Raw genomic sequence first — 22,976 nt, 5'->3', positions numbered from 1 at the left:
CTTGACTCTTCTGTAGTTACATCGTGCACTAAGACCGACGGAAAATGTAAAGTTGCGATTTTCTAGGCTGATATGGCTAGGAACTATACTCTCATTCCTGCGTAATAATCAAGAAACTTTACTGCCGTACCATGAGAGCAGCAGGCGTAATGATATGACGCAGCGCCTGAAAATAGTTCCGTTGTGTTTCAGGCGCTGCCTGAAAAAAATAATCGAAACTCTTTGGTCATTTTTTTTTTTTAGAAATGCTAATGGTCTTGTCCATTTCAATGATGTATGCTAAGCTATGCTAAAAGTGGTACCGCCAGAACCGGAGATCGGCTGAATGGATTCAAAACCGGTAAAACTCAACAGTTTAACTCTGGGGGAATTGTAAAATGAGCCTATTTCCAAAAAAAGTGGAGTATCCCTTTAAAACAGACGCGATAGCTGATTCGAACGAGTGATGTTCGACGGCGGCATCCATCTTTGTAATGTAGGCTACAAAATCTGCTTCAAAATCCCAGCGCTGTCGTCATCGTGTAAAGCCCGCCCCAACGTTTCTGATTGGTGCCGCGATTTCGACGGATTGGAAATGGGCTTGAATGAGCTCTTTGCCAGACTAACTTTCAGAGCAAATCTAAATTTGCCGGAAGTTGTCTGGGTTTTGCCAGGCTAGTAAAGAACTGCACTCCATACAAACATACTTGCTCATTATCAATGCTTGATTTTAATGAGTGGATATAATGGGCTTTACTTTTTTAATATTGGAACACCCTTCTAATGCTGAACACCAGAACAGTATTTGAGGTTTTCGGTTATTATGTGCAGCCCTGTTCAGAAGCTTCCAAAGAAGCGCAGCCGTGTGGAACGCATGAGAAGACTCTACATGCAGTGCAGAGCTCCAGGTGATTGGTCCTGTAGATCTGACTGTGTGTGTCCTTTCGGAGATCCCACCTCACCTCAGTTTCTGCAATGTGTACCCCATTAGAACCGCTGATCCCCCAGATTCCTGGTCCTGCTCAGGGTTCAGATGGGCGGGAACACTGGGAGCAAGAAATGGACGAACTGGTGGAATGGACTCATTCTCTCTCTTTGAAAGAATTGGATAACCTATGACCTTTAGCACAAATTTAGATAATATAACGTGATCCTATAAACACAAATCAGAAACTTTTTTTTTCAAACCAGAACTGGATTTACAGTACAATAAACAATGTCTTTAGGACACATTTCAAATCAAGGAACATTTTATTTAAAACATTTTTTTTTTTACAATTATGACAATATTCATCCACTCCTCTCTCTATCTATCTATGTCATAGATATTACAGTAAAATACAACAAATATGTCTCCTGTGATAATAAGGCACTTCTGCATTTTACCTTTCATAAAATAACTGGTTTAGTTTTTATAAATGAATCTTTTTAGAACTTAATTCTTAAATGCTAAGTGTATGCTGTTTTGTTAGCCAAGTACCTGTAAGATTACACTGTATAAACTGTTTTGGAGGTAGGTGATTAACTGACAACGATTTAAAGAGAAAGTAACGTGCAAAATAGTTCTTATAATGAGGAAGGTATAGAAAAATACAAGAAAATGAAATGTATAGAAAAATATGACCAAATGAATCTGAATTCTGTAGGTGAACCTGATGTGATGAAAGGAAGTTAGATTTTTTCTCTAGAGAGAAACGTAAACTCTTTAATCAGGCTCTCGAAGTCCACTCTGTCTTCTGGGGCATGACTCCAGCACCTGTGCATCTGAGTGTACACCTGCAGCCACAGAGACATATATTGAAGAATCTGGCCACAATACAGTATCATTTAATATCAGTTCATTTTGTGCGCAAATGAACCAAATAACAACCCCTCCACACTAAAGTCTATGGGACTCCACACTAAACTCCATATCTTACCATATCAGGGCATGAATCTGGGCGTGGCATCCTCCAGCCTTTCTCAAGAGCTTCTACCAGTCTGGCCATAGTCATCTGCCCTTGAGACTGACCAATCTTATTCTTGAAAACCTACCAGAGACACATCAAAGAATTTGGATAAACAAAGACGGTGCACACGTGGGAGAAAGCGCAACATGCAATATGGCCGGAATAAGTCCAGCCTTCTAAATAAAAAAGCCAATCAAGTCATTGCAGCTGCTGTTAGAAGCTCCGGTTGCCATTGAAACGGTTAGTGTTCTGAGAGAGGTGCATTTTAGGACTGCAAATGCACATTGGCCTGTCTAGCTTGAAACATTTTTCCATTAACATTTATGAGATAGTTCATGTCAGATTTTGTTGCTGATTTGAAACATGTGATTCAAATGTGAGTTTGGCAAGCAGTATTTGAGATTTCAGGATTTCCGCATTCAAGTAGATAGGACTTGGTCTTGGATGCTTGAAATAGCTGCCCGGAGAGGTTGCAAATATGGCCGCCGAGTGAACAGACTTTCCTTGAAAGGGACTTTGGCAACATTTAACAGGAATCAGTGAATGGGTCACTGTGTTACCTGGAGTATTCAATAAAGTCAATATCAGGTTTGTAATGTCCAGGGGCGGCTCACCTGTGGAGGGCTGCATTCTGGGTCACAGTAGGTCATAATTTCATAGAGGGTGACCCCAAATGACCAAACGTCAGATGCCTTATAGAACTTCCGACTAATCAGACACTCTGGAGCATACCTGCACACACAAAGCACAATCAGTGTAAGGTAGCGGCTGTGGAATTAAACAATATCTGAATCACGTTTCTTTAGCAGCAAATCAGCATCCTAGAATGATTTCTGAAGGATCATGTGACACTGAAGACTGGAGTAATGTTCAAAGGAATAAATTACTTTTAAAAATGCATTAAAATAGTTAACATTAAAAACAAAAACATTGGGAAATAATTGTATAGTAAATTAATGTATTTTGATCAAATAAATGCAGCCTTGGTGAGCATAAGCATACTACCGTAAACATCTTACTGATACTAAACTTTTGAATGGTAGTGTATAAATTATTGGCTAATCTGAGAACTCTTCAGAAAACATTTATCTATTCCTCCTTAATAGGAATATTCAACAAATTTAAAAACAAGTTGATACAGTGATTTACATGATTAAAATATTTAAAGTTGTATAACGTCCAATCTAAGCAGAAATGGGTGCTGCTTTACCAGTACACAGGACTGTCCTGTTCTTCTGTCACTTTGTAATAATCCTTATCATCTTTGATGCTCTTAGTCAGACCAAAATCCCCGATCTTCACAAGTGATTTATTCTCCACTAAGATGTTCCTCGCTGCTAGATCCCTGTGGATGTAGTTCTGAGATCCAAGGTACTCCATTCCCTGATGAACACACAGGAAACAGTCAAACCCACAATATACTGAATACCTGTAAACTAAAATAACATTGGAAACTGAAAATATAAAATTAAAAGCTAATTCAAAATATTAATAAATACTATAATTATCTATAAATTACAGGAACGTCTGTCTGTCTGTTAATTGCATATCTCTCGAACCGTTAGTCCGATGGATTTCAAACTTGATAGGTGTCTTGCTACGGGCATGAGTAAGTGCAGTGCCAAGTTTGACGTTGTTTGAATTAGAAATGCAAAATATATCGTTAAAAGAAGCACTTAGAAGGTTGTGGTTTAAAAATAAATATTCTGACATAAAAACACTCATTAAGTCAGCTACACTGTTTACTTCTGAATAATATTATATTTTATTCACGGCCATCATTTGTAGAAGCCTATTCACAAACTGTTTGCTCAAGCGTAGTGTTTTTTCAGGGTTCACTGTGTAGCCTGCTCCCTGAATCGTCGCGCTTATTCATTTGTGGATGTTAACTGAATATGTAAGTCAGCTACGGTGTTTACTTCTGAATATTATATCCATCTATAAATTACAGGAACGTCTTTCTCTGTGTGTGTGTGTGCCTCTGTTATCTCTCGAACCGTTAGTCCTATGGATTTCAAACTTGACAAGTGTCTTGGTACGGGCACGAGAAAGTGCAGTGCCAAGTTTGTTTGGATTAGAAATGCAAAAGATATCGGTAAATATATCGGTAAAAGCAGCACATATTGGCTTTTGCCGCTCTAGCCGCTGGCCACTCCCCCTCTCACACTGCACACTGAGTGGCCACTCCCCCTCTCACACTGCACACTGAGTGGCCACTCCCCCCTCTCACACTGCACACTGAGTGGCCACTCCCCCTCTCACACTGCACACTGAGTGGCCACTCCCCCTCTCACACTGCACACTGAGTGGCCACTCCCCCTCTCACACTGCACACTGAGTGGCCACTCCCCCTCTCACACTGCTCACTGAGTGGCCACTCCCCCTCTCACACTGCACACTGAGTGGCCACTCCCCCTCTCACACTGCTCACTGAGTGGCCACTCCCCCTCTCACACTGCACACTGAGTGGCCACTCCCCCTCTCACACTGCACACTGAGTGGCCACTCCCCCTCTCACACTGCTCACTGAGTGGCCACTCCCCCTCTCACACTGCTCACTGAGTGGCCACTCCCCCTCTCACACTGCACACTGAGTGGCCACTCCCCCTCTCACACTGCACACTGAGTGGCCACTCCCCCTCTCACACTGCACACTGATGGCCACTCCCCCTCTCACACTGCACACTGAGTGGCCACTCCCCCTCTCACACTACACACTGAGAGGCCACTCCCCCTCTCACACTGCTCACTGAGTGGCCACTCTCCCTCTCAGACTGCACACTGAGTGGCCACTCCCCCTCTCACACTGCACACTGAGTGGCCACTCCCCCTCTCACACTGCACACTGAGTGGCCACTCCCCCTCTCACACTGCACACTGAGTGGCCACTCCCCCTCCACACTGCACACTGAGTGGCCACTCCCCCTCCACACTGCGTGGCCACTCCCCCTCTCACACTGCACACTGAGTGGCCACTCCCCCCACACTGAGTGAGCACAGCGCAGGACCAGAGACAGAGAGGGTCGAAGAAAGCAGCGGAGCTTAAGTAGCGTTTTCTTCACTGTGTAGTCTGCTCCCTGAATCGTGTAGTTCAATTTTCCATATTTATTGTATGTCATTGTCATTATGTCAGTATCAGTATTTGCTTTCTACCATGCACAAATAAAAATGTCACTGAACTTTAGTTGTGTAATTGTAACAATGAGCACTCAAACACACCAAACCAACAATTACTAAAAACACACAAAAACTGATTTTGCACGGGCACTTTACAATAGTTATATAAATACTAAAAACACTGGCTGGGAACTGAAATGTGTTCTGTGAATTCTATAAAAAATTAATTGTTCTATTAATTCTATAAAATCATTTCCAAATATTTATAGAAATTCCAGTAAGAATCCAGTATATGTTGCTTCATTTGACTAGGGAAGTGTAACAGTACACAATATTTAAACTACATCTGTCTAGTGAACTGTCACACTGTTATTCATAGTGATCTCTGCTGATGTGTGGCATGAAAAATATGTAGATACTTGCTTACAGTAAGTCACAATTAAATATATCTGAATGTAATTGCATTGGATTCAAAATATCAAACTAAGTGGCATCTGAAAGCTTGTTTAGTGTAAAAAAACAGGCGAGTAATTGATAAAGTGGAGGAAAGTGGGAAATATTCTAAGTGGTCAGACTATAGTTATATGATGTTTTTAAAAGAAAATGAAGGTGGGTTATTTAGGCTATATTGTTGAATAAATTATGTGTTCTGTATTAAACGAGATAATCACAGCCAGGTGAGAAAAAGTAACGTGACAATATTTTCCATAAAAAGTAACTAAGGGTGTATTCACACCTGCCTTGTTTGGTTCGATTGAATCAAACTCTAGTTCGTTTCCCCCCTTGGTGCGGACCTTTTGGGCAGGTGTGAATACAGCAATCGAACTCGGGTGCGGACCAAACAACCGAACCGAGACCCAGCTGAAGAGGTGGTCTCGGTTCCAAACGAACTCTGGTACGGTTCGTTTACGGTGTGAACATGACCGACCCAATTGCACGAAAGCACTGCGCCTTTGAGTTAACAGGCTTCCGTAGTCGGAGATTTTGGCATAATGGTTTGTGTAATTGTTGTTCAAGTGCGAAAGAGAATTCCATTCCAGCGCGCTGTCTGGCCACACGATACTGTTGCGCGTCTTTCTGCGCGTCGTGTGTGCATCATTGGAATGGAATGAATGAATGAGTGTGTGCATCAGGACATTCACATACAGAGCGTTCTCTTTAGTCTAATCGCGCATAGATGCAAAAAAAGCTTTTGCAGTTCATATAATGTAACGATATACAAGGATGATGCTGCGTTAAACTGGACAAACTTAATCGCAGCGTTAACATTGACAGCACTTGTTATACAATAAGAATCTCATTATTTGAATGTGTGAACATAGCCCCTCTCTATGAATGAAAACTTTATACCTTATCTGTCTTCTGTGCAGTTTCTTCATATTGCGTTTGTACAGAATAACACACAAGTAGTAAAATAACAAATATTGCAGTACGAAATATCTCCATGCTGAGCCTTTTTTGCACTTCCTGATTTCCCTACTTGAGAATCCTTGTCCAATGAATGGACGACCTTTTTCACTTGCAAAAAGAGCAGTGTGAAAGCGAACCGTACCAAAAAAAAAAAAAAAAAAATGTATTTGGTCCGGACCAAAGCAAGTGAACTATCGGACTTTCCTGGTGTGAATACACCCTAAGTAGCGCAATTAGTTACTTTTTTAGGGAGTATCACAATATTGTATCACATTACTTTTAAAAGTAACCGTGTTGGCTATATTACCTGACATATCTGAAGAGCATAAAGCAGCAGTCTCTTCTGTGTGATGTCGGATTTGTTATTCGGCAGGTATTCTTTCAGACTGCCAGCGGGCAAATACTCCATAATGAGCCTGATGTTCTTTCCTCCTGAGTGACACACATTAACCGCAAGCGATAAGTAATACAGCGAGTTTATATATAACTGGGCAATATTATCTTTTGTAACAGGTATATAATCTTTTTCATTAAGGTGTAAGCCATCAAGATTATACACGGATGTAAACACTGTGTAAACAGAGCCATGTGTGTGAAGGCGTGTTTACGACTTGCCTTCTTCATTGCAGATGCCTTTGTATTTGACGATGTTTTCATGGTAAAGGTTTCTGATGGTGTTGATTTCTTTTCTCAGGTTGTTGCTCTCATTCTGTGTTTTCAGAGATTTGACGGCCACCAGCTCACCTGTCTGATCTCCATTAGGATCATACAGACACAGTTCCACCGTCCCAAAGTTACCCTGGACAAGATTTATAAAGAACGATATAAACAGGTAATGATTCAAGGACACGTTATTCCAAGGGGATTATGAGATTTAGGAGGGATGAGCATGCACAGAGAAGTCCAAATTAAACATGATTTAATGACTCGTAAATGTAAGTACACATTGATGGCCTAAGACACCAAACGAGCGGTTTGTGTGAGAAAACGAACAGTATTTATATCGTTTTTACCTCTTGTAAACACAGCCACGTCCAAGTGATCTGAGGGCGCCGGCGCTTCGGTCTGTGCGTTACAAGAGGTAAAAACGATATAAATACTGTTCGTTTTCTCACACAAACCGCTTGTTTCGTGTCTTAGGCCATCAATGTGTACTTACATTTACGAGTCATTAAATCATGTTTAATTTGGACTTCTCTGTGCATGCTCTTTGAGGTGGTGACCATAGACCTGCATTATATGACTGACAGACAAGAACGGTTTGACCTAAAAATATCAAAATTGAAACTACTACGGAAACAAAGACACCTACATCTTGGATGCCCTTGAGGTAAGATAAAACATACCAAAAATTTATTTCAAAGTGAACTATCCCTTTAACTTGGTCCAGATTCCCAATTAGAATCCCTAGTTCAAAATTCTAAAAGGTATTTATATAGTATTCCTATAAAACAATTATATAAATTCTATACTACACTAAAAAAAATAAAAATGAAAGCAAAATTCAAAATAATAAATATTATAATATTATATAAATAATACTAAAATTACACAGAATTAAAATGTGTTCTAAAAATTCCATGTTCTAGAATTCTAGAAAAAAAGTCCAAATATTTAGACCAAACTTTTTTTTTACTAAAAGTCCAGTACCTCTCCAAGTTTTCGGATTTTCTTGAGGAATCTCCTCTTGAAATCTGCAGGATCAGTCTCCTGTGGAGGAATTACCCCTGATATAATGGGAAGTTCTGTAGATAAAACATAAAAAGTTAATTAAATTATATTCAGTACAGCAAATACTAACATGATGTATACTTCCAGTTGTATTTTAAAATGTAAATAATAACTTTCCCCCAAATAACAGTAATGAAAATTAGATTTTTAAAAGAGGGTTTTAAACTAGAATGACGATGCTATTTTAATAAAAAATAAAAAAATAAAGTTTTTGGTTGTCGGGTGAAATATAAAATATTTTATGCACTTGATGACACCAAAAATTCTTTAAAATATCCATTGGCTAAAATAGAGTTAAAGACTAGTATCTGTGTTAGTCATAGTATGATATTATGTGACAGATACCCTGCTCTCGCTGCTCTTTGATGCGGCCCAGCTCTCTCGCTATGGCTCTGAAAAACGGCCTCTTCCGGGGGTCATAGTTCATGCACTGGGAGATCAGATCAGCCAGTTCACTGATGCTGGGAGTGACCAGAGTACCGCACACCTCATAGAATCGCTCTTTCTGTTCATGTACACATAGATGTTAGATTAAAAACAATATCGTTTAAGAAGCAAATGACAAAACATGGTTTTCAATTACAATAAAACAACAGCTGCTTTATTCAAGTATAAATGTAGAAACGTATTCGAAAGAGTCAAGCACCTCTGAGAGTTTCTTCTCAGACAGAGGCACCTCGCCATTGTAGCAAATCTCCCACAGTGAGGTCCCAAACCCCCATTTGTCTGCTGCAACGCTCAGTGCTTTGGGGTTATTAACACACTCCGGGGCGATCCAGGGGATCCTTTCAACACACTCTGTCCACAGGCACAATGAATGTTAGTAATGCAAAATGGGGGTCATGCACAACAAACTTCTGTATTGTGTAAAACAGGTCGCACTGCTTCCGGTTTCAGGTCTTTTATATGTGCTTCATTATATATAGAGCCGTTTTACTCAAGATACCTTCAGAGCAGTGAGCAAAGATGAGTCCATCGCATATACAGGTTGATATCTAAAATATTTTATATTTTCCTTCTACTTTTAGATATTTAAATCGAATAAAACGGCAACAATATTAAGAACTAGCTAGGTTAGCATATTACCTTAGGGTTAGTTTACCCCTAAATGAAAATGTTGTCATCATTTACTCAGCCTTGTGACGTTCCAAACCTGCAACACTTGCGTTCTTCTTCAGAACACAAATAAATATATATTTTTAATGAAACCTGAGAAAATTCTGTCCCTCCATTGACAGCTACACAACTACCACTTTTAAGTTTTAAAAAGTTTATAAATAGATCGTAAAACTAATCCATATGAATTAGCGGTTTAGTCAAAATGTTATGAAGAGACACGATCGCTTTATACGATGAACAGATTGAATTCAGGCTTTTATTCACATAAATATTGATCAGCGAACATAAACACAAGCTCAACCGTACTTGCTTGATGTGCAAGAACAAACCTCATTGGTTCTTGCTGAAGCTCAAACGTGCTGCGTAACACGAGAATGAACCTCTTTGGTAAATTCATATGGATTCGTTTTACGATCTCTTTATGAACTTTCTGATGCGTCAAAGTGGTAGTTGAGTAGCTGTCAATGGAGAGACAGAAAGCTCTCAGATTTCATCGAAAAGAACTTTATTTGTGTTTCGAAGATGAATGAAAGTCTTGCGGGTTTGGGACGACATGAGGGTGAGTAATTGATGACAATTTTTTAATTTTGTGTGAACTAACCCTTTAAAAGTCCATAGATATCGCTGTCAGTTCAAACTGTCATTAACACTTTCTCTAACAAGCCGATGCAACGAGACCTGTTTTTGTGTTTGTTCATGTGACGTTCTGGATAAAGGCTATGGGCTCTGTCAGAAACTGTCAATGACACTTAGTCAACACCATTACACTGATTTACCTTTGCCTCGCTACAATGACATTACAAAACAGTGAAGTTGAGAAGTCAAAATATATTCAAAAATGTAAATATTATTTTCCAACTATATACATTATTGTTCTTATTATAAGCACATTTAAAAATGACACAGAAAAAGAAACCAAGCAAGCAACATTGTTACAGTCAAGTGAAAAAAAAATATATATATATATATATATATATATATATATATATATATATTTTTTTCACTTGACAGAAAAAGAAACCAAGCAAGCAACATTGTTACAGTCAAGTGAAAAAAAAATAAAAAATAAAATGAAAAAAAAATAATATATATATATATTTTTTTTTTTCATTAGGCACACTACCATTAAAAAAGTTTTAAAACATTTATTCTGGACGAGTGTGCATGAGCGTGTGTTACCCCTTCGGCTGAGCACGGAAATGGGCAGTCCAGGATCACTCAGTTTAATGAAAGGACCACCCTGTCCTTTTAGACCATCCAGCTTCAACAGGATGTTTTTAGCGCAGACATAGCCGTGGACAAGCTTCTTATCCTCCTGAAAGAGAGAAAATAAGACTTTCTGTCCCAAAGATTCCACTAGAGAGTTTTAAATTATTTATTTACAAATGATATTACTATTAAGACCTCTATGGGTAAAGCAGGACATCAAATCATCCACTGGGAAATATAGTTTATAATTGTCACATGTTATTATTGTGACTCATTAATAGTTACAGTCATACAGACAATGACTTGAATACACGCTTGATAAGCAGGTTTTACATTTCTGAATTAAAATTAATAAATGTGATATTTTTACTATCTCAAAGGAAAATATCTAGGTAGTGTAACTGTCTAGTGATTGCAAATAAAAAAAAGGGTGTCAAAAGGCTAAAATGTATTGTCAAACAGTGTGGCATAATCATGCATTATTGTTTCTTTGGGATTTTTTTTTTTATTATTATTATTAACCAGGGCTGTCACTAAAACTTTACCGGTTTACCTTGAAAAATACATTTAACACTTTTCTTTTTTTTTTTTTTTTTTTTAAGATGTGTACACCTTAAAAACTAAACTAAAATTACTAACACTAAAACTGAAATTAAAGCTAGATAGAAATATATATATATATATATATAAAAAAACCTAATATAATTGAGTAATTGACAAACAAAAGCACATCAGAAAATAAAAGAAATCTCAAATAAAATGAAAATGAAACCTGAAAATACACAAAAATAAAGCTAATATAAAATAATTGGGAACTAATCTAAACATGATCTCTAAATGTGTTCTAAAAAATCTATTTTCTATAAATATTTAAGATGTGTACATCATTTAGAGTCATTCAATTATTGACCCATAGCTTTGAAATATTCCACAGAATGTAAACTAGGGTGAAACAAGGTCAAGTTCAAACTTAAATTTTGTACCAAATAACTGAGGACACTGGAAAGCTGCTCCGCAACTTGGAACTTCCAGGGGGGCGTGAGATCAGAGCGATGGCTTCTCATGAACAGATCCAGAGGGCCGCACTGAACAAACTCCTCCACCATAATGACTGGCAGAACAACAGCAATGAGACGTGAGATCATCTGTAGTATTCCTTTAACTTTAAAAATACGAATAAGTTGTTGCATTTTTGTCCAGTGGAGCGGGAACACTTACCGTCCATGCTGTGCATGCATATGCCAAACATCAGAACCATGTGTTTATGGGATATCTGTCGCATTACACTGACTGTGTCCAGGAAGGCCTAAGAGATGTACAGAAGTATTTGTGAAAGCAATTGCCCCTTATTCACTCATGTATCAAAAGATGGGTTGTCACTTACAGAAATGTAATTGTGTCCTGCTACCAGCATCTTCAGAACCACATCCACCACCCGGAGGCCCAAAACCCCCTCATCATCCTCATTTCTCAACTTCAGCCACCCAGCATAGATGTTTGTGCGAGTGCCTTGACCCAGGTGTTTGTCCTGTTTAACAAGCATCAACTTCATAAGACAGAGCATTTCTTTCCATTTCTACATGGCAGATGATAGTTATCTAATCGTCCCTATTGGAAAACCCAATCTAATCTGGAAAACAATAGCTGATCTGAACTGGTAGAACATTGTAAACCTGGTTTATCCAGCTTCAAGACTGCAATATGTTCTGAATCAGTATTTTTATTTATTTTTTCCAGTAAAAAATAAACATCCTTAAAACTATACAAATTGACTTGATCTGTAAAGTAAAACTTGCTTTTAGAGAACACATCTTACATGTATTTTTCAGGTTTTAAACATACATCCCACTAACATGGCTTAGATTTATGCTTAAATTAAGTCATTATTTTACACAAATTCGTTTTTGGGGGGGGGGGGGGGGGGGGGGGGGGTTTCAAGAAAATTGCCCTACATGTTTCTCTCAGATATACATCACAATTAGAGAAGAAAAAAAGACTATCGTAACTTCCATTTCATGCCAACTTCAAGAAGAAAAAAATATATATAGCTGGTTAGGCCGCTGATGGATGTTTTGTTGTGGATTTGTTTTTGTTTGTTTTTTTTGGCACTGCAACATAATGGCAGTTTAAGACCAACTACTATAATCCAAACAACAGTGGCCCGCTTTGGTCAGATCTTCCAGCACCATGAAATAACTTCTCACTATAAGAACATTTGTTTGTTTTCTAGTAAACAGATTTAACTTTATTCATATCATGTACATAAAGACACAGTTTTGATGTCCAACCTGGGTAATGTCCTCTTTGAAGATCCTATGGAAGGTGCTTAATGAAGAGTGTGACACTGAATCTTTTCTGGTCATCAGGACGAGGTTGGATTGCTCTGTGAAGCAGCGAATGGAAGATTATTTTATGTTTTTGCAATATTTCAAGTCATAAGGATGATTTTAGTCACCCTGTTACGAATGGTTACTTCATTCTCAGAAGAAAACCCAAGACTACAATCGAGGCGTTTCTGGGGAGTTCAGAAACAGTGCTTACTGATATAGAGAATAACTTCCTTTTTCATGCTCAAACAGCAACATTACACACTAAAGAAAGTTGAACATGTAAAAACATATATAAAGTCCTCTTTAAATGATTCCGTTAAGAAGACAAACATTATAAACCTCTGGCTATCTACTTCTGCAGTATCACTGTTGGAGGGAAGCTCCAGTACCTCTTGGTTGGGGTGGACAGCCATGCTCAAGTCTTAAGCTGGTTTGGTCTGTAGAGAGACACTGGCTAGACAGGTGGTCCGTCAGCTCTCTCAGAGTGGGTTTCACAACATCTGTCCCAGTCAGGAGGAAGCCCTGTGCGCTCACTTCAATCTGGAAGTTCTTGAAGGCTTTGGTGATGCTGCCATAACAATCCCTCTAAAAGAAAAGGGTCAGTTTTGACCTTTCAACTTCAGTTCAATATCTTATTACGCAAACTTATTTTCATATTTAAGGTATGTTTCCTTAAAGGCCAATTCACATAAAGGCCAATTCACACAAAGACCAATTCACACTGCACCGACAATCGCAGACCAACAGCGACAGTCACCCGATTACAGCACCTCACTTCTCAGGCATTCCAAGACCTACAAACGCTGATTCAGCGAGTTCAATTGCCGAAAACAAGCTCCGACTGAGAGTTTGTCGGATCAGTGTGTTACCCGTCGCAGTGCCGTCTGTCGGTGCAGTGTGAATTGGCCTTTATTCTACATTTGCTTGACATACACAACTTTTACTGAAACAGTAAAGTACAGTAACCGTGTATACCTCATTGCATATGACAGTCAGGAAAATATGATCGTAGTCATGAGTACTCCAGCGCAGCAGGTACATGCCCTCCTCATAACCTTCCTGCTTGAGTTTATGGATGGCATATTCATTACTGAGGGGTACAAAAAATAAGATACCATTACATCTGCTGTCCAAAGACATTCTTCTCTGTCATTTGATTATTGATTACATCTGTAGATGCTGATGAACATGCTGTGCAATTTAATAAGAGCTACAGATTCAGAGCAGCGCCATGACAGGTATGAAAGCGAGGCTGTGAGGGATAGACTAACTGTGTTTTCAATGGCATCAGCTGTATAAAGCTCTTAGATCACTTATTACAGCTCATATTGTCTGGAGTTTTTTGTCTACTGAAATTTCTTGGAAAGACATTTTTGCTGTTTCGTCAGCAGAACAATCCCAAAACGCATTAAATAACGGTACAACCTGCTGAAGAGATGAAAGTCTATCCCAGGCCCGTCGCCAAGGGGGGGCATTAGGGGGCAGTGAAAACTTAGGGGTCATTCAGCAAACTTAGCCTACTATTGAGAGCAAAAAAACGCATTCACTTATTCCATAACGAAATGTCGTCATGCAGCATTTAGCACACAGGCACTAATCTCTAATTTGAAATAACACATTGTCTTCAGAAATATGAATTGGAAATTAGTCGGAGCGCGTGTTGTCGAATTTTCATATTCATTTACCTGCTAAAAACAGCCTACTGTTTCCACATATATAAAATAAAGGAAATTTTTCTCAGAATTGCGTGATATAAAATCAAAATGGCAAGTTATAAAGTCAGAGTTGCGTGAAATACAGTCGCATTTGCGTGTCATAAAGTCAGAATTGTGAGATAAACTCGGAATTGTGAGAAATCCATGTGAGAATTGTGAGGAAAAAAGTCGCAATTATCTTTTAAAAAAATTTAGTCCGTGGCGAAAACAAGTGAAGGGTTGGTCAAAATCCCTTGCCTCTTCAAATACATCTATAATCATATATCCTTTTGAATGGTTATATACTTCCTTTATAAAAATCAATAATCAAATATATTCATTATCACATAATAATTTTTATATTCTTTGTGCTTGTGAAATTATATTTTCTTAAATGCATGTGATGTAAATAACCAGTTTCTTTTAGGTGCATTCCAATCTTACTTTGAGATTGCACGTAGTACACGCAGGACACGAAGGCCACGTAACCCACAAGGCCGTTTGTCTCTTTCTCTGGGATCAGTAGAAAGGTTAGAGGGTCCTACAGGCAGCGTGGACACATATGATCCTTCGCTGGACATATGGTCAAGCTATATTGAGCGTTACTATCAAACTTTAATTGTTGTATTAAAATGTATTCTTTCCAGTATATTTCCTTCCTTGGGAGTAAATGCCAGTTATCTGTTTTTCTCCCAAACGAGTGAATGTTTTAGCATTATGTTTTGGTATACTTAACTGATAATAAGGAGCTCAGACTCTCTTCAGCCTTGATGGGAGCTGTTATTTGCTAGTGTCTGTTATTTGTGTGTGTGCGTATGACATTCTATGTAGGTTCTGGACGTTCGGACCAGACAACCCGGCGCCCTTCTCGAACCTGCGAGGCCACCACAGACCTAAATCTAATGAGTGGACGACAACTATCTTGACTAATGGCGATAGGCACCCCTATCTCCTCACATGTGTTAAATTGTTTAGGCTCTTAATGTTTCTTAGCCAATGATAATCATTCAACCTGCAAGCAATGACGTAGCTTAGACCTTGGAAATGGTATAACTGCTGTGATCTTTGTAACTGTAAGGGGGGCGGCCTACGAACTCCTGTGTGAGTCTTGAAGCTGACTTCTGCTGATGAAAATGCAAACTATCTTCAGTAAAACTTTTCTTTAATTTTTTATAATTATGACTCCGGGTCTTCATTCTTCATATCTGGTTCTGGGTCTTTGACTGTATACCCCTTACACAAGCTTCCATATACTTGATTGCTTTTAGAGGGAAAATCTGTCCATAAATGCTGGTGTAGGATCGGTTTTCTCTGTAATAAATGAATATTGGCGAAACTCCAGTGTTTTGAGCGGTGAGTGGATTAGATCTATGCGCGCGCAAATCCTCTCGTTATACACTCACCGGCCACTTTATTAGGTACCCCATGCTAGTAACGGGTTGGACCCCCTTTTGCCTTCAGAACTGCCTCAATTCTTCGTGGCATAGATTCAACAAGGTGCTGGAAGCATTCCTCAGGGAGTTTGGTCCATATTGACATGATGGCATCACACAGTTGCCGCAGATTTGTCGGCTGCACATCCATGATGCGAATCTCCCGTTCCACCACATCCCAAAGATGCTCTATTGCATACATGGGCAATATACGGCCCGGGGGCCGGATCCGGCCCGCATAGAGCTTCAATCCGGCCCCCGCAATGCACTCGCAATTTGGATGAAACACACGCCGCCTTTATCTGAACTGCGATCCTGAATGCGTTTCTATATTGGAAATCCAAACAGCATTTCACATTATAGGGAGAACGAAATATAACTGTGCAGTGTAACCTCCTTTCAGTGTCCATAGACTCCACCTCCAACCTAAAGAAGAAGCATCTAAAGTACTTTTTTTTATTAGCCAGGGGTAGTCGTCTCACTCGTCTACTGTAGTTTTACTGGTCACCTTGCTATTTTTTAGTTGTATCAGCTAGCTACCAGGGCTGTAACGATATGCGATATGCAATATGAAACCGAAATCGCGACACTCAGATCAACGAACCTGTGTCGCGGTGTGAGAAGGCAGAATCACAACACACCCCTTCCAACTCCGTTATCCTTCCCATCCAGATCTTCAATCTTCAAAATACTATTAGTAGGCTATTATTTGACGTTAAAATACGTAGACCTACACTACACCACACAAAACTACCGGTAGTTGAACACAAAACAATCTTTAACTTTTAGGTGGCAAAATATGTTTTAGTGATTCTGTGAATTACACTGCGCAAACCAAAGTAATACTACCCACCGGATGAAGAAGGGTTGTCTCTCAGTCTCCCCAGAACATAAAATATTCATTTTATTTTATTTTTCGTGTTCGCATTTATGAGGAAAAACAATGTTACGGATGTGTTCTCCGTTACGGACGCGACCGCTCTGAAGCGGCACTAAAAGATGCTTTAAAACTTTCACAGAGACATCAAACAGAAAGCACAAAACCTTTCTTTAACGTGAATTTCGTTTTGTATTAATTGTATCTTAATTTTAATCAATGTTTCATCAACCAATTGCCTGGATTTAATAAATAAGTTGTAAATATAGCAGACGATAGATAATCAGAAACAGAGGCGCCGACGCGTGAACTGGAGCGTGTCTCATAAATGAACCGAAACTCAGCATATAAGGTAGCCTACTTGCTTCACATGTCTACTTTTAAACAGAACGATTCAAAACGAAAGAAAACAGACTACAGACTGCTCTCTGCTTATGTAATCTGTATGAAATGTGCATTTCTCTCTGGCGCGTTCACTACTGCGAAGATCGCGAGTCAGCATCGTCAACTTCATCTTAGCCGACAATGACAAAGAAAACACTTATTTATTAATAAACAATTAAAATATCTCCTTGCTATATTTTACATATTCCTAATCATTACTTTTGCCGGTTCTTTGTGACAGCTTTCAGGTGCTTTATTGGCAGCGCCACCCTTATGTTACATGAGCGGCCTGTTTAGTAAGCATGATTTGATGGCCGCATTCTTATACTTATGAAAGGCAATTCAATGTGGAAGTAAGTCAAGTATTCAGAATACGTTACTCAGATTGAGTAATATAATGGAATGCGTTACAAATTGCATTTTTGGGCATGTATTCTGTAACGAAATACGTTTTGAAAGTATCCTTCCCAACACTGGAAGTCTGTATGTTAATGTAACCTGCACACATACATTTGCAGTTTTGTTAATAGTTTTCTATCTTGAATAGCTACAGCTGGTGTGAATGACAGTTGAACAATGTGAAGGGTAGTGTAGGAAAGTAAATCAAGTTATTGTAACCTTAGAGTAGCAGGTCAGACAGGCCTATAGCAAAAATAAATATTTAATCATGTATATGTTTAATTGCAATTGTCCAAAGTGTGGCCCTCCGTTTACTTTGCCAAAGTAACTGTGGCCCTCAGACTAAAACTGTTGCCCACCCCTGCTCTATTGGGTTGAGATCTGGTGACTGTGGAGGCCATTTTAGTACAGTGAACTCATTGTCATGTTCAAGAAACCAATTTGAAATGATTAGAGCTTTGTGACATGGTGGAAGTAGCCATCAGAGGATGGGTACATGGTGGCCATAAAGGGATGGACATGGTCAGAAACAATGCTCAGGTAGGCCGTGGCATTTAAACGATGCCCAATTGGCACTAAGGGGCCTAAAGTGTGCCAGGAAAACATCCCCACACCATTACACCACCACCACCAGCCTGCACAGTGGTAACAAGGCATGATGGTTCCATGTTCTCATTCTGTTTACGCCAAATTCTGACTCTAACATCTGAATGTCTCAACAGAAATCGAGACTCATCAGACCAGGCAACATTTTTCCAGTCTTCAACTGTTCAATTTTGGTGAGCTCTTGCAAATTGTAGCCTCTTTTTCCTATTTGTAGTGGAGATGAGTGGTACCCGGTGGAGTCTTCTGCTGTTGTAGCCCATCCGCCTCAAGGTTGTGCGTGTTGTGGCTTCACAAATGCTTTGCTGCATACCTCGGTTGTAACGAGTGGTTATTTCAGTCACTGTTGCCCTTCTATCAGCTCGAACCAGTCTGGCCATTCTCCTCTGACCTCTGGCATCAACAAGGCATTTCCGCCCACAGAACTGCCGCTCACTGGATGTTTTTTCTTTTTCGGACCATTCTCTGTAAACCCTAGAGGTGGTTGTGCGTGAAAATCCCAGTAGATTAGCAGTTTCTGAAAAAGTGTGCCCCCCCATAAAAATGAAATGCCCCCCCCCCCATTCTATATGTTCTGGCGACGGCCCTGGTCTATCCATGAATGTTTTTTTGGCCAGATTTTTTTGGTGCAATGGCGGACGGAAGTGGAAGTGAGGCAGGTGCTGCTCTCCTAGAGTCTAATGTCATTTTGCAACCACACCGACCTCAGCAAAGAAAATCTCGCAATGAGTGGATGTACAATGTACAAAAAGAATACTTTTTGTGCGTAAAAAACAAACAAAAATAACGACCTTATTCAACTATTCATTTCCTTCTTTGTGGGCCTCGAGATAGTTCACGTAGTGAAACTGCGGAGCGCTTCTGTGTTGTAGACAAGACAATTCGTAATTCGTTTAAGAGTTAAATTCGGTTACTATTGAAATGTTTGAAGTTATTGAAATGTTTGAAGTTAGTAAAAAGTTAGTGAAAGTCTCTTATGCTCACCAGAGATACATTTATTTGTTCGAAAAATATAGAACAAACAGTAATATTGTGAACGGTTTTCGGTTTTAAAATATATTAAAATGTAATTTATGTCTGTGAATTTTCAGTATCTTCTCAGCATGGTTTCAGCCTTCAGTGTCTTGTTCAGAAATCTTTCTAATAGGATGATTTGGTGCTCAAAAAAACATTTCTTAATAATAGTATCAAAGTTGAAAACTTTGCCATAATGGCTAACATAAGTCTTCTACATGACTTCCACGGAACTGATTCTGAGTCACAGTTCCCCGTCCTAGAAGTACGCCCCAACGGTCGTTGTGACTCTTTCCCCTAGGGCCAGAAATCCTGGCTACACCTGGTATTTAAAGAATACCTTAAAGGTAATATTGCCAAGGATATAAATATACCCTGCCAGTCACCACAGGGGACACACCCCTGACAAATGGAGGTTTCATGAGCAGGGCCGGTTCTAGGCATGGACAGGGGTGGGGGCTGAGCCCACCCAAACGTCTTCCTTGCCCACCCAATCAAAATTTAGGAACAGATAGTATTAATCTGTTTGTATGATTTGTGCATTGATAAAAAGCAATCTAAGTGGATTCTGTGTTGAAAGGTTTAATGAAGGGCTGTAGAATGCCCCAAACAATCACAATAAATAACACCAGAAATTAGTTAGTTAGGGATAGTTTATTGGTGAATACTGAATAAAATTTTGGTCTGTTCCTCAAAAAAAGCTATTTTTCGGATTCAAAACCCTGATTACCGTCCGACTTTTACCTGTGCGTAAAAAAAAATCAAGAAAGCCATACGGGTTTGGAACAACATGAGTTAATTTTTATTTTTGGGTGAACTATTTCTTTAAACATGATGAGTGAATGTACTAACTTGATTGGACCATGGCAGCCATCTTGTAGGTTAATTTCCAATGAGACAGGAGCAATATCCCTGCAGAGGAAATGATGTGCATCTACTGTGAGCCTAAAGTATCCATCTACGAGACTGGCAAAGGACAGCGCCTCCTCGTGGGACGCCAACGTCAGCTCCTTGGGAAAATCAAGAACATAAAAAAAGGGTTTATGAAGTTTATGACTTGTCCTAAATTAACCAAAACTGACAGATTGCAGATCTCACAGTGAGCCTACCATGCTTTTGTTGTCTTGTTTGTGGATGGTAACCACGCAGCCTTTGATGACAAGATGCGTTATCTCATTAAAGTCTGAAAAGAGTGTCCATCTATCCTCTCCTGGATCATATGATGCTTCTTTACTTTTCTTACGGTCTCTCTTTGATTTATGTCTCTTCTTATTGGTCCACAGATCTGAACAGGTCTTGGAAACAAATATTTGAAATTGTCAAAACGGAAACTTATTGTCAAGAGATATTTCAACAAAGCCCTAAACCAAAGTGTTAAACTTTAGCACCTACACTACAATTCAGAAGTCATTAAGTTGTTCTTGTTTTATTAAATTATATTATTATGTGGATATTATTTGTACTACGGACTTCTTACCACAGAGCGGACTTTACACCAGTGAATGCCAGAGGTGCCAGACACCAGGACTTTGTGGTCAACACCAGCAGCACAGCTGGAGTCTGTGAGTATTTGCTCATTGTCATGTATGATAAGGGAAAAGGGTTTAAACACCTCCTGGCCGAAGTGTTTAGTTAGAGTCTCTAAAGTCAACATGTATTTGACCTTCAGGTCATGCGTACTGATCCTGTTGCCTTCCACAGTATTCCTGTTGAATTCCTCAAGGAAATCTTTAAAGACGTTGGAGATGCGAAGACGTGTGAGAATGTTCCTGTGACGTATGGACTGGTATAGGACCCAGGGAATGTAATTTTTGTACCTGACAAAGATCAAATGTAACATGGAAAGATACAGATACACTTTAATAGTTGTAAAATGACTCATTAATGTTAAAAATCGTTTCTTAGATCACATGTGGGTGAAATTTGGGATGATTCAACTTTATAATTGTGATCTCCATCTCATGTAAAAGGGGATCAGAAATCAAAGCTCATTAGGATATTCATTTCCAAAAATACTGACCAGAGTCTAAACATATATCAAAACTATGAAAGTCAACTGTTAATTTAGTTTAATTATTTGTCTAAAACAAATAATGGCTTAATAATTCATACTTAATAACAATAATACATTAATAACATTTGTGTATGTTTGTTTTTAAATATACTTAACTTTTATTTCGGTTTTTTTTTTTAAGTTTTATTTTGTGTTTTTTCAAATAAAGCAAATTAAATTACCATATTAATTTGAATTATTAATTAAATAACCACATCCCATATTCATTTAAATGAATATGGTTGTATACTGTATAAAAGCCAACACACACACACACACACACACACATATACTGTGTGTGTATATATGCGTGTGTGTGTGTGTGTGTCTCAGTCATGAAAAAATATATATTTTAGAAAAACATTGATTTATATTTTTGAAATATACTTTAAAAGGTATAAAAATAAATAAAAAGCTCTTACTCAAATTCACAGACAGGAAGATCTTTTTCAATGGAATGATGGGAGATGGCCATCACAGCCATACCCAAACACTCATTTTCTATCTGCTGGACGTCATACTCATTGCTAGCGCTACGCAGCGGTGCCAGACCACTCTGAAAGTCAATCTGACTCTGTCAAACACAAACACACATGAAAATGAGAAGCCACAACTTTCTTGAACAACCCGTCCTTTAACATTGTCCAGTGTTTTTGTCACTGTACCTGTGCGTAAAGGTACGTTAGTGAAGCTGCATCCAGCACAGCTGAGCCCGTAGACCCCGCCCCTCGTTTAAGAGAGTGTCTGCACACTGCAGGAGATGTCTTACTGTTCCCATGCCAGTTCGTAAAATAAAACCTGCCCCAAAAAATGTGGTTATAATGTAAATAGGGAAAAGTTCAAATATCTGTACAGTGTTTCCCATTAATTGCCTATACTCTGACAGCCAGCAATAGCATTTGGGAACGCAACAGGCACCTCATGGATTATTTTCATAAAAATTATGATACGCTAGATAAAAAAAAGAGGTTATGAGATAAAAAGTGGAAATTATGACATTCTAGTCATAAGTATGACATACTATAGCATAAGTATGAGATTAAAAGTCAAAATTATGAAGAAATTAGGGGAATTTCTCTACTCTAGAGTTAAGTTAATTTTCATTTACATTTGTTTTACAGAGGGAGGCCACACCCCCGTAGTTCCATTAAACTGGGAAGGAAAACTAGATGAGAAAATACTAAGAACAGGAATACCTCATGCGATAGAAAAGCTTCAGTCTGGTTGTCTCGTCAATATTGAAGGAGTAATTGGGCGGATACCAGAGCTTGCTATATTCATCATACAGGGCAAAAAAACTGTGACACAAAGGAGATATACCTGTAACAATGAGACAACAGTGAGTTTGTCTTATTTCTCTGTCGTAATACAATGTTCATGTTGTACAAAGGCTGAAAAACGTACCCAACTTCTTAGCAGCTTCAATACACAGTTCATCTGCTGTGAATCTACCTGAGAGATGAATAATCTGGTGTTTCTCTGGCAGGTAAAAATGGACCTCGAGCCCCTGTAATATCGACGAGGCCATGACTGACTTCTTCTGCAGTGCTCAGCACTATATTAATGAAGTGCTGGGCATTTTCTAGACCTAAAAATTACAGAACACTTTAGTAAAAAGGATATTCTGTCATATATATATATATATAGATATATACACACAGTATAACAACATTTC

The 22,976-nt window shown here is 38.9% G+C and overlaps 1 protein-coding gene and 1 long non-coding RNA gene across 2 annotated transcripts; one reads left to right on the top strand and one right to left on the bottom strand.

The window, feature by feature from the left end:
• The first annotated feature begins 728 nt into the window (after window positions 1-728).
• Window positions 729-1,331, top strand: LOC130096849 (uncharacterized). The gene is made up of 2 exons (XR_008808230.1): window positions 729-887; window positions 971-1,331. It is a non-coding gene; the product is annotated as an uncharacterized LOC130096849 (long non-coding RNA).
• LOC130096828 (tyrosine-protein kinase JAK1-like) lies at window positions 1,146-22,885 on the bottom strand. The gene is made up of 23 exons (XM_056263521.1): window positions 22,706-22,885; window positions 22,498-22,621; window positions 21,967-22,099; window positions 21,724-21,875; window positions 20,726-21,065; window positions 20,358-20,543; window positions 20,101-20,258; window positions 13,820-13,934; window positions 13,234-13,429; window positions 12,803-12,897; window positions 11,899-12,042; window positions 11,733-11,820; window positions 11,498-11,625; window positions 10,485-10,620; window positions 8,833-8,984; window positions 8,532-8,691; window positions 8,106-8,200; window positions 7,071-7,254; window positions 6,763-6,887; window positions 3,139-3,311; window positions 2,543-2,660; window positions 1,899-2,009; window positions 1,146-1,755 (listed from the first exon to the last, which is right to left on the bottom strand). Exons 1-23 carry the CDS (start codon window positions 22,827-22,829, stop codon window positions 1,651-1,653), a joined length of 3,342 nt encoding a protein of 1,113 aa, XP_056119496.1. The 5' UTR covers window positions 22,830-22,885; the 3' UTR covers window positions 1,146-1,650.
• Between the last annotated feature and the right edge of the window lie 91 nt (window positions 22,886-22,976).

Source organism: Rhinichthys klamathensis, unplaced genomic scaffold, assembly GCF_029890125.1.
Source record: "Rhinichthys klamathensis goyatoka isolate OS25496 unplaced genomic scaffold, OSU_Roscu_1.1 h1tg000011l_1, whole genome shotgun sequence".
Lineage (NCBI taxonomy): Eukaryota > Metazoa > Chordata > Actinopteri > Cypriniformes > Leuciscidae > Rhinichthys > Rhinichthys klamathensis.
This window is presented reverse-complemented; position numbering and strand designations above follow the sequence as displayed.